Source organism: Trichoplax adhaerens, genomic scaffold, assembly GCF_000150275.1.
Source record: "Trichoplax adhaerens TRIADscaffold_6 genomic scaffold, whole genome shotgun sequence".
Taxonomy (NCBI): domain Eukaryota; kingdom Metazoa; phylum Placozoa; class Uniplacotomia; order Trichoplacea; family Trichoplacidae; genus Trichoplax; species Trichoplax adhaerens.
Window position 1 is genome coordinate 1,190,272 of NW_002060948.1, and position 11,875 is coordinate 1,202,146.

The window sequence follows — 11,875 nt, forward strand, 5'->3', positions numbered from 1 at the left end:
TCACTGCCAGTTCATCTTAGTCTGGACCTTAAACAGGTGATTACTGGTAATTCCTCGTAGTCCAATGGCTGCACAAGTGGACATACTGTACTGTACAGTATAGTAGTCAAGATGTGGAGAAAAGATCTAGGCTGGTGATGATGACGTGATGACTACCGAGTGTTGCTCAACTTAGGAACTCTGTACAGTACAGTACAGTACTGTATGTACTCACAGTACTATACTGTGTACGATAGCGCTTTAGCACGTACTGTACACTGTAGTAGCATGACTGTACTGTACGGTATACTGTACTGTACACCCTCGAGCGTGTTGGACCACCTAAAGACCTCCGCGTTAGTCATTCCGTGATCTCTCCTTGCTTGCTTAACAGCGACAACATTGGTCTATCATGGCGACTTTGAAAGAAATTTGCTCCGGATTGCCTGTTGATCCATTGCCACCACCACCTCCACAAGAACGCGATACCAGTGTTCCACATGCGCCAGTTCGTAAAACTAACTTGACTTTTGAGGAAGAAAAGGTATAATTTCAATCTGTATCTAAAGGACTTGTAATGGCAGTGTAAGACCATCACTTGACTCGACACTCTACAGCTTAGCTAAATTGAATAAAATACGATGGTAGTATCCATACATGATGATATTGAATGTACTATATAGTGTACACCGAAATCAATGACTTTCCTGTGCAATGGGATGATACCATTTTATTCAAGGTCTGTCGATTAGAGCTGCCGATGCAGTAGTTCAATAGCTAGCAATCGAAGCCTAGATGATCGCTTGCTCTAATTATGAGAGGCGTTGACATGGATCCGTATACGCTTATGTACATCAGTACATGTAGTATATTTATTTTATTTTATTGTACTACTGTACTATAATCATAATCAATAAAATTGCCTTTTATAGGAAGGTAAAGTGTTATAATGTTCACTGTACGGTATGATGGTAAGGATTCGTAATTAAAAATGGCTAAACAACTTTCCATGAGCAGTTTCTATATTGCCTTTCATATTGATAATGATGATATCCAAGCCTATATTAACGTATAGTAATGATGACTTAGAGCAAAAACAACTGTAATATCTTAAAACGCCTTGGTACGGTATTACTCTTGAAGTAACTAAACTACTGTGTATATGTTACACATACATAAAATGCTAAAGTTTGTTGATACACAAAATGCTAAAGTTTGTTGATACACAAAATGCTAAAGTTTATCGATACATAAAATGCTAAAGTTTATCGATACACAAAATGCTAAAGTTTGTTGATACATAAAATGCTAAAGTTTATTGATACACAAAATGCTAAAGTTTGTTGATTGTCAGCAAGGCTAATTTTTGCTAGTACAAATTCTACTCCGAAAGAAACATCAGTAATCAGAACCTAAAATAGATCACTGCAGGACTATAGCATAAAAGAGGATAACCATGATTATGCTGAAAAATAAGAGCTTAAACACAATATTAACTTTGCTTTTTACTATTGAAACGTAATATTTTGCTATAGTGTAGTATAGTAGCCAAAGTTGACCCACTGATCAATTCTTAATAAATATAACTGATATAAATCAATTAATTACAAGCACATAATAGTAATCGTTCGCTGCACACAGGTGTGAAATTGTTAATTGTATGCATCTATAGAATGTATACTAGTGTTCATACGTATATAACGATAACGATATTACTGCCATTTTATCTTACAGCTTGCATTGAAAAATGCCCTTCGTTATTTCCCAATCGAATACCATCCTGAGTTGGCTCCTGAATTTGCCTATGAACTAAAGACATACGGCCATATTTATATGTATCGATTTCGTCCGGCTATTCCAATGAAGTAAGATAAATACATTAGATTGAAAATGATGATGCACGTTCAGTCCTTTCTGTAATATAGTAATTGAGTATAACTAGGAACGCTAGCTAATGAGATCGCGTTCTGCTATCTTAATTACAATTCTGATAGAATTATGTAAACTCGATTCCCATTCCTATCTTATTTAGATGGCATCTAGTTCTGAAATAAGTATTTATAAAATACCATCTCATTATAATTGTAAATAACAGAGCCTATCCGATTCATGAATATCCAACCAACACGAAACAGGCTGCTGCAATCATGCATATGATTATGAATAACTTGGATCCCGAAGTAGCTCAAGTAAGAATGTTCAACAAACTTTTTTGATATCTACAGGATCATACAATAATTAATCGTTATATTTTATACATTACTATAATTATAAAATGATAATGTATGGTATTCCTTTAGCCTCCCTCTCATTTTATTTGTAGTTTCCGCACGAATTAGTAACGTACGGGGGCAATGGTCAAGTTCTGTCAAATTGGGCACAGGTACGATGAGATGCTATCAAAAGTATACAGTTTTTACTTATTTACAAGTTAAATCTTATAATATGAGAAGAGCTACAAAAAATAAATAAGCCAACATAACGATGATGCTAGTGCTTATACCCAGTGATCTGGTACTTGTTGTCTAATGTCATTCCCAGGCGTAATAATGCTAAAAATTGGTGATAAAATTTTACAAAATACCAGTCGTATGAAACATTTTATTATTTCTAGATATTTTTTTCATCGCTAATTTGTGTATGAGCGTTATATTACATTGTTTAGTGTTGTACGTACATTTAACATGATTACATTAATGTACTAACTATTAGCTTTTCATTTACCGCAAATGGTAAAGTTTTGGATATTGATGTACTATTTGGCGGAAATGAATGAAGATCAAATGCTGGTTATGAATTCTGGTCATCCACAAGGACTCTATCCAGCCTTTCCGGATTCTCCAAGACTTGTTATTTCGAATGGCTTGGTAAATTTATCCATGGCCTATCATGTTCTTTACTAAAGTTATATAATTGTATAATTTACGCCTATCCCTGTGAACCTTCTTCATATCGTCGTTACATCCAGATTTATCAATCTATCTTTTGTATCTAGGTTATTCCTAATTACTCTTCTCGTTCGGACTATGAACGGATGTTCGCGTTAGGTGTTTCAATGTAAGTGTACAGTTCGTATTTTAATTTATAGGTAGAATGCTGATAAAAAATTTCCTACTACATTTCAGGTATGGACAAATGACTGCAGGAAGTTATTCTTACATTGGACCACAGGGAATAGTTCATGGTACAACGGTAAAGACGCATTATATAGGATAAAACTAAAAACTATAGTGCTATATTATTTTGCCGACCTATACGCTTCTTAATTTGATCAATTGGACTAAGCCAAATAAAAAACTTTCACAGTTTCTATTCATTCATATCGGTAGAAGGCTGAGTAATGATGCTATTTGAAAGATATAATAAATATTATATATATTTAATTATACAGATAGCACCATTGATTGATTATGATTTAAATTGAAATTAGATTACTATTATGAATGTTGCTCGACGTCGAACTGGCACATCTGTTATGAGTGGAAAGGTATTTTATATTTATCATTAAAGTATACAACCATACACGATAAAATGAACTCATAGTATGCTGTTGTTGTAAGGTTTTCGTCACTTCAGGCCTGGGAGGTATGAGTGGCGCTCAACCCAAAGCTGCCGTAATCTGTGGTTGTATTGGTGTTGTAGCGGAGGTATTGTAATGAATTCAGCTTAGAAAATTTCGTTGGTATTTCACAAAAGTAATTGTTTAGCGATAGAATATTCGTTTAATGTGATTATGTTAGGTCAGCAAAGATGCTTTAGAGAAGAGGCATAAACAGGGGTAAATACAGCGTATATCTTTATAACAATGTAAACCTAATCTATCCACTCTTTGAGTACACTCATAATTATCATTTGTTAGATGGGTGACTACCGTTTGCACGTCCTTGGAAGATTGCATAGCACGAATAAGGTAAGCAAATTAACCCTAAAATCATGTTTAGTAATATAGTAACTATATTTCTTCAATTAATCATCTACAGATTTATATCATTTAATCACTTCTTCAAACTAATTTGTTTCTTTAAGATATAAGCAGATACTCATTACTGTAGCTGACTATTAGCTATAATTGATTTGATGTTCATATCAGCTTTTATTTATACTTACTGCTATTCTCCTCTATATAACTATTAATACTATTCAGGGAGTACAAAAAAAAGGGAGAAGCTGTTAGCATAGGTTTCCATGGAAATGTTGTGACTCTATGGTAAGGTTTATTTTTCACACATATCATCACGTATCCAATGTTTGTTAATTTATCTATCGCCTCTCCAATACAGGGAGGGACTTGCGGAAGAGTATGAAAAAACTGGAGAATTATTAGTCGATTTTGGATCAGATCAAACATCTTTACATTGCCCATTTAACGGTGGTTATTACCCAGTACAGGTAGTCCAGATATAACTTAAACTTACTACGGCAATCGCAATCTACATATCTACTTATTCGTTTCAGTATGGATCAAAGGGATGCAAGAAATACGTTATTGTCATGATTACGCAGTAAAGAATTTTCTACATATATCGTATATTTTTGATACAGTTAACTTTCGAAGAAGCACAGAAAGTTATGGTAGAGAAACCCGACAGATTTAAGACTATGGTGCAAGAAAGGTTATTTTTGATATCTATATAGCGCTTGTACCTGTACTTTAATTCGCTATTTTATACTCTTAAATATATAATACTTTCTTTTATTAGTTTACGTCGTCAAATTGCAGCAATAAATAAATTATCTGCTCAAGGTATGTATTTCTGGGATTATGGAAATGCCTTCCTACTTGAAGCTGGACGTGCAGGTAATTTTCCTTTATCGGATGTATACTTACTCTGTTTATTATTAACCAGAAGAATTTTATTGCGTTGTATTTATTGCCACCTAACTATGCTATATATGAAAATATCTTGCGAATGTTATAAAGTATTAATGTTACTTTATTATTGATTTTGATTTGCTATATCACAAGGTGCTGATGTATTTAAAGAATTCTCCGAAGGCAAATATAAATACCCAACTTACATTCAAGACATAATGGGGTAATTGCAAAATATCGAAACTAAGTTTTGGTTGAGCCCTTGTTATTATAAAAAGTAATATTTCTTTCTCGCTATTCTTTCTTTATACCTACAGAGATATATTTTCTCTTGGCTTTGGCCCATTTAGGTAATGTTATTTGTATGAAATTAAATCTCCTTGATTTTCTAATTTTGTGTTGATTTGATACCGTACACATTCTAAGACTATATGACCTATATTTCATATAATAAAGGTGGGTGTGCACTTCAGGGAATCCTGTGGATTTAGAGAAAACTGACGAAATTGCAAAGACTGTATTACTTAATGCAATTGGGGAAGGAGGTTCATTTTATAGAGTATCAATTTTTATATATTAGACGTCAATGGTTATTAAAAGCATCGTAAATATTAATATAATAATGCTTCTCTTAGTTCCAGAAAATATTCAGGAACAATATGAAGATAATATCAAATGGATTACGGAAGCTGCAAAGCATAAAATGGTACTTCAAAACATTGATCAGCCTTAAATAATAAGTCGTACCTAGATGATGCATTTGTATCATCGTAAGCTCCCTAAAACTAATAACAATACTTGAGAATGATTAGCATAGTAATGAAGGTATCTACATAGGTTGTAGGCTCGCAAGCTCGTATATTATATTCCGATCTGAAAGGACGACGCGCTATAGCATTAGCTTTCAATGACGCTGTTAAAACTGGAAAAATCGAGGTACTCTGTTTGTAGAATCGATACAATAATTTACAATAGGATTGTATGGAGCACTGGTTAATACTCAATATATAATTATTTCTGTTCTCGTAGACTGTTTGATATGTTCTTACTCATATCCAGACGGTTATTATTTATTGCCATAGGCTCCGGTAGTTATTACCAGAGACCATCACGATGTCAGCGGTACGGACAGTCCTTTCCGTGAAACTTCAAATGTTTACGATGGTTCTTGCTTTTGTGCTGGTAATTAAGTATATACGAGTTAAATGCTTTAGCTATATGAACTTTGGTTAGTTCATCAATTGCGTGAATTGAGAATTGGATATTATTTTTAATCGTTATCAGATATGGCAATACAAAACGTTATTGGAGATTCTTTTCGAGGAGCGACTTGGGTATCAATTCACAATGGCGGAGGTGTCGGCTGGTATGAGTTTCACTGTATAAAGTGTATAATTTCGTGATTTTTATTGCCAATACATTAGTTTCTCTGTAACGTTTCTAACTCGTCATCACCTTTGAATCTTGACGTAGGGGAGAAGTTATTAATGGTGGATTTGGTATTGTCTTAGATGGAACTCCCGTTAGTATTGTGTCGATATCAGTTTAAAATATTAGCTTATGTATTGCCTACCCGACTTCGAAATTAGTTATGTTCATTAACTTACTACAATACAATAATTATCATAAATTCAATTAGGAAGCTGATGAGCACGCTGCATCTATGCTTATGTGGGATGTCTTAAATGGGGTAAATTAAAATTCGAATGAACGATAAATCCTTTACGATGAAAGGACTGCATACATCATTGTATAGTAATAATTTCAAGTGTATGTATACTTAATTCTTTAATTTTATTAGATTTCCAGACGAAGCTGGACAGGTAACTCCAATGCTGAAGCAACTATAAAACTTGCTATGAAAGATATTCATAATTTGGAGGTAACTGTTCCATACCATGTCAAAGATCACTCAGTAATAGAGTCAGCTTTAGAAAAGTGGCACAACGGCTAGAATTCATCATCCTATTTGCATCACTATAGCATTGAGTTTGATATCACCAGAAATTTGAACGCTTTAGCATCCACAGCTTTAAAAATTACGCCTGACATACTATTTTATAACACCTATCATTGTAACTGAGCTACTCGATGTTATCTCAAAGTTACGCAGATGGTTCGAGATAAGTAATCATAATCATAGTAGTCATGATTAAGCAGCAACAGATGAGTGCATAACAATCACAAATATGCTTATAATAATATGTAGCCGAAACGCCAGATTCTGGTAGAATCTCTTTCGCAATATTGTAATGTTTAGAAATTTACAGTTACAATTACATATTATATACTCCAATATGTAAGTTTTCGAGTGAACTTAGAAATTAATTATTCACAGTATTAAAAATATTTATCCAAGTTGTACGTGTAGTGTAATGCAACTAGCAATAATCTCTCGTTTGTAATAAACTTTCAGTGAGGAATACATCCTTTAATGGCATTTATTATTCCGCATACAACCATATTGCATAAGGTTGTTTATGCTGGATGCTACAGTTAAATAACGTTCATTAGTTAACAATATAACGTATAACTTGCCTAATAATTATGATCGGTACTACACGTATAAAATAAAATTTAAATTTATTAGCTATTTGCTATTCTGAAATAAAAATATATTAAAGTGGCACAACCATAATAGTATATTTCATATATACTGCATCTCATAGTTAAAGCATAGCTGACCATTATAATAAAAAGATATACAAATTTATTAGCCTATAAAATCAGATTTTGGAATGTTACTAGGAGCATGCCGGTTGCAAAATTTTAATATACACAATATCGTTTCTGCATTCAGTAGCTTTATAGCAAATCGTAATAAATAGTAATTCAATAGTCTCAATAATGCAATACATAATATGTAGCTATTTCGATATCATTCTAACGAATGAATACCAATTATATTAGCCAAATTTGTAAGTTGTGAAAGTTCTATCAAATATCGGCTTACATGGAACAATTGCTCCTAATTTTGTACATAGTAAAAATACGCCTGACATTTTTCGATGTAAGGAATAACTTTCCTCTGGTGGTGGTGTTAATCGATGTTGTAACATAATAGGAACAAGGCTTCTTATTTTATATGTTAAAGTTTGATCTCGGAAATTGTACGGTTCACTAAAAGAAAAAGGTTCACCAAGTGCTACTACAGCTTCGATATGGGCTTCAGTCATTACCTAGAGACACAAAGTTACATATAATGTTACCTTTACAGAAGTGATAAATTCATTTTAATTATTCGCAGTATAATACAAATCGAATTTTGAAAATAGGCTAAATTTATAGCAAATTTTTACCTTTGATTCATAACCAGTAAGAAAACCTAACTTCTTCGATGCTTGCTCGATAGTCTTTCTGTCCTTTTTAGAAGCAGCATTGATAATCTACAAGGCAAGAATTAACAAATAGCACCGTGATTATATTTTATAATACTATATATCGAATAAAAATAATACATACTTTGAAGTACTCGTCAACAAAAGCTTTGTCGTATCCACGAGTGGCACCAAAGTCTAGCAATATAACCTATAGTAATGGGATGGATGCGATAATTTAAATTAAACGATAAAGTAAAAGTACTGAGTAACGCGAGAATTACAGCAGAAATAATCTTACTTTTCCACTGAGCGGATCGTAAAAAAAATTTGACCAATTTGGATCAGTTTGCATATATCGTAATTCAAAAACTTCTCGAAGGCATAAATCTAGAATATTTAAGCTTATCTACGGTAAAATAATAATAATAACATACAGAAGAAATTAATCTAAAATGGAAGCATTGCAATTGAATGTGCAAGTTAAGAAATTTAATCACTACTTTACAATAATGAGCATATTGTAGTTTATCATACCCTATTACGAGTCTCTTGATCCAAATCGAACGTTTTATCTAACGGCATTCCTCGAATGAATTCACACGTTAAGACTCTTTTGGCGGTTAATTCAGGAATTATTTCCGGGATATAAAACCTCTCATCATCCTTAAGTAATTTCCTAAATAATAGGATGATAATTAAAAATATACAGAAATCCACGATTCTATAACACATTTTAAAGTCATCAAATGAATACAGTAAATTGGATGACAACAAGTTTGTATCATCAGTGAAAACTTTACTTCATTTTTTGTTGGCATTCGGCCTCTCTTTCGTAATCGACTTCCCATGCCAATTCTCTTTTAGCAACTGTGACAGCATTCTCCGCATACATACCTATAAAATTTTCACAAAATAGATGTTGGAAGAGGGTACTAATATTTTTTACCATAATCCACAATTATTAGTATACCTTCAGGCAGCAATTTCCACATATTAAGAATGGTCATTAGTGTATCAAGGTCGCTATTGATACTATTCGCAACGCCAGGATACTAGTGTCAATCACATAATATTATACATGATAAATTAGAGTCAGTAGCTCTTTTAAAAATTTCCTAATACTAATGTTGATGACATCGGTAACGATTGTATATCACGATGGGTATCATATGAATATTCACTTATATTAATTCTACCTTTGAACAGTAATTTACCTGAATTTTAATAGCAACGACACGACCATCCTTTAGAACAGCACGATGTACTTGGCCAATTGATGCAGCTGCAACAGGTTTAGGATTAAATTCCGCAAGATTACTTTTCCAGTCATTCCCAAGCTCTTCCCGTAACACAGCCTTCACGTACGGCAGCAAAAAAAAATTTTCAATGTTAGATAAGAAATCGCAATTGCTATCTATCTCAATTTTTCAATTACTGTGATGTCTTACTTCCATTTGGTATCGAGGCATAAAATCGGCACTTTGTCTGACACGCTCAAAAATACGTTGCAATTCCGGAGAAATTAGAGAGTTATCTAAACAACAAAATAAAAACATTTAAATCCTTAAAGTTCGGGATAATTGTTTGGAAAAGCGTAGAGCAGTAAATAATAACATTTAAAGAAATTACAGCTGCAATTTTTATAAGCACAGCCAACCTTGAATACTTAGCATTTGACCAAGTTTAAGAGCAGCTCCACGTAAATTGCATAGAGTATTGATAATTTTCTCAACATTGGCTTCGCTTAAAAATACACTACCGCCAAGACCATTCGCATCTGATTCTGCTAAAGGTGAAATTTACAGCAAATATATTACATAAATAATTATAATTGAAGTATCCATGAACGGATAATATGAGTTACTAGTACACTATAATGTAAAGTTGTAAGACATACTTGCTGTGTAGCTTTAATAAAAATAAAGTAGAGTTCAATATAGTATAAAATTGTAAAATATCAATCACTTACGTGTCCTTTTGACACCTAAGGCTTTCTTTGTTGCTTCAGTTATAGCGCCGATACCTAAACTGGCGGCTAAGCCTGAAGTAACAGATAAAATGGTAGCAATATTCATCAGTTGCTATTATGAAACCATGGCATAAAATGAGGCTTACAGTATAATTGTGTAACGTCTCAATCTATGGTCTGTAATTAACTAATTTAGTATCTAATATATATTACGTTTCAGTAAGCTAGTAACTATAATGTATGCCAATATTTGATATACGCATGGAATATCATCGTGTCTTAGCACGATATTCTATACATCAGTGTTTAGTGGCAAAATTAATATTGCATTCAGCCCTTTACGAGAGAGTCACAACAGTTATAAAACTGCTAATCTCCCATACACAAAGAATGCAGTCAGTTAAAACCTTATGATCTAAGTTGAGTAGCATAAGTTTAAAAGCTATTAAGTCAATGTTAATTTGATATTACCGCTATACTTCCACAAACGGCCAATTTTTGTCGAAGGCACGGCTTTTTCTTTTGCACTTTCCGATAGCTGTATAATAGTAAATACTATTAAGAAACTGCAGGCAGAGATAGATTGACAGAATCCAAATGTACTAAGAGAGGCAATAATATACAGTACATTTTTAAATGATCTAAAGCGTAGAAAATTCTACTACTCCTATATTATAGTTCATTATCGCAGGTTAATCTGTTTTATATCATTTTGTATGATTACCATTTGTTCCGGTACTGATTTATTGATTTGATTTTCGTCGTCTATTTTAGAAAATTCCTGAGTTTTATTCATAGTATTTTCTAATATTTTGTCTGTATTTTCAAAATTGATTGCAAAGCCTGAACTTTTGCTCTGTGATGTAACACTAGAAGCATCTGCTGTTGTACTTGGCCGATCTTGCGTTATTGATGACATCGATGTAAACGTATCATTGGTTGGGTTAGTATTCAATGGTGAGGCCATCCGCTGAACATTACTATTACTTTGATTAGAATGATCTAAATTGATGTTATTAGTTATTGGTGTAGAAGCAGTGGATGGCATAGTTAAATGATCCGATACGACTTGATCAGAAGTCTTGCTGGACTTTAGCATTTCGCCTTTGGCATGTCCAGATGCAGTTAGATTATCGCTTGATGAAGTATTTGTCGAATTTAAATCCGGTGAAAGCTGATCGCCTCCTCTATCAGAATATCCATATTTGGGTGATAATTTCGAGCCTTTAAGGCCATGATATAGCTGACTTATGGAAGAACGAAGACTAGAAAACTCCCATTCTTGCATGAAACGTTGGGCAGATTCTTGTTGAGCCGATTTGGCTATCACACGGAAACCTTGTAGTAAGCCACTAATTTCCGATAATCGCGACATTTTACGTACGTCGTATATCCAATTGATTCAATAAATAATGTAGCGAATAATGTCTCCTTTTCTAATATAAAACGAGTATCATGTGGAATTAATGGTCTAATTCAAAAGATATGAAAAACTCAATGTAGTGATGTCTGCTTAGGCTTCGAATTTCAGGTCACTGCATACGGAAAAATGATTGCAAATAGACGTTTTATGATATCATTGAATTCTTTTTTCTCCTTTTAATATTATCAACTTTTATAGCATTTCCTGGGAGGGAAAGCCGTCCAAGGCTGGTGATATCCTAATAAGACACCAATGTAACAGTGATTACATACAGAGTAGGATAAAATTAGCAATGCAATCTACTTCAATAGCGTACAGTGTATAACTACCACTGCAACTGTAAGAAAATGTGGATCAATTAAAGAATAGGG

General features: G+C 33.2%; 2 protein-coding genes across 2 annotated transcripts; one reads left to right on the forward strand and one right to left on the reverse strand.

Annotated features, from left to right (window-relative positions):
- Positions 1-391: 391 nt before the first annotated feature.
- Positions 392-6,920, forward strand: TRIADDRAFT_36098 (uncharacterized protein; the record flags this gene model as incomplete). Its single annotated transcript, XM_002113210.1, has 25 exons — positions 392-523; positions 1,714-1,844; positions 2,075-2,168; positions 2,303-2,362; positions 2,718-2,846; positions 2,975-3,036; positions 3,105-3,171; positions 3,410-3,466; positions 3,540-3,631; positions 3,725-3,757; positions 3,839-3,889; positions 4,124-4,186; positions 4,260-4,368; positions 4,522-4,592; positions 4,680-4,777; positions 4,946-5,015; positions 5,110-5,142; positions 5,249-5,337; positions 5,428-5,498; positions 5,630-5,728; positions 5,875-5,974; positions 6,077-6,158; positions 6,266-6,314; positions 6,432-6,482; positions 6,594-6,920. 25 exons carry the CDS (start codon positions 392-394, stop codon positions 6,744-6,746), a joined length of 2,046 nt encoding a protein of 681 aa, XP_002113246.1. The 3' UTR covers positions 6,747-6,920.
- Positions 6,921-7,698: 778 nt separating this feature from the next.
- Positions 7,699-10,622, reverse strand: TRIADDRAFT_26675 (uncharacterized protein; the record flags this gene model as incomplete). The annotated part of the gene is made up of 12 exons (XM_002113568.1): positions 7,699-7,971; positions 8,092-8,178; positions 8,255-8,320; positions 8,411-8,518; positions 8,647-8,788; positions 8,913-9,006; positions 9,083-9,164; positions 9,327-9,467; positions 9,561-9,646; positions 9,770-9,895; positions 10,082-10,153; positions 10,553-10,622. Coding segments are annotated over 12 exons (1,347 nt in total), but the record flags the coding sequence as incomplete, so codon positions are not given.
- Between the last annotated feature and the right edge of the window lie 1,253 nt (positions 10,623-11,875).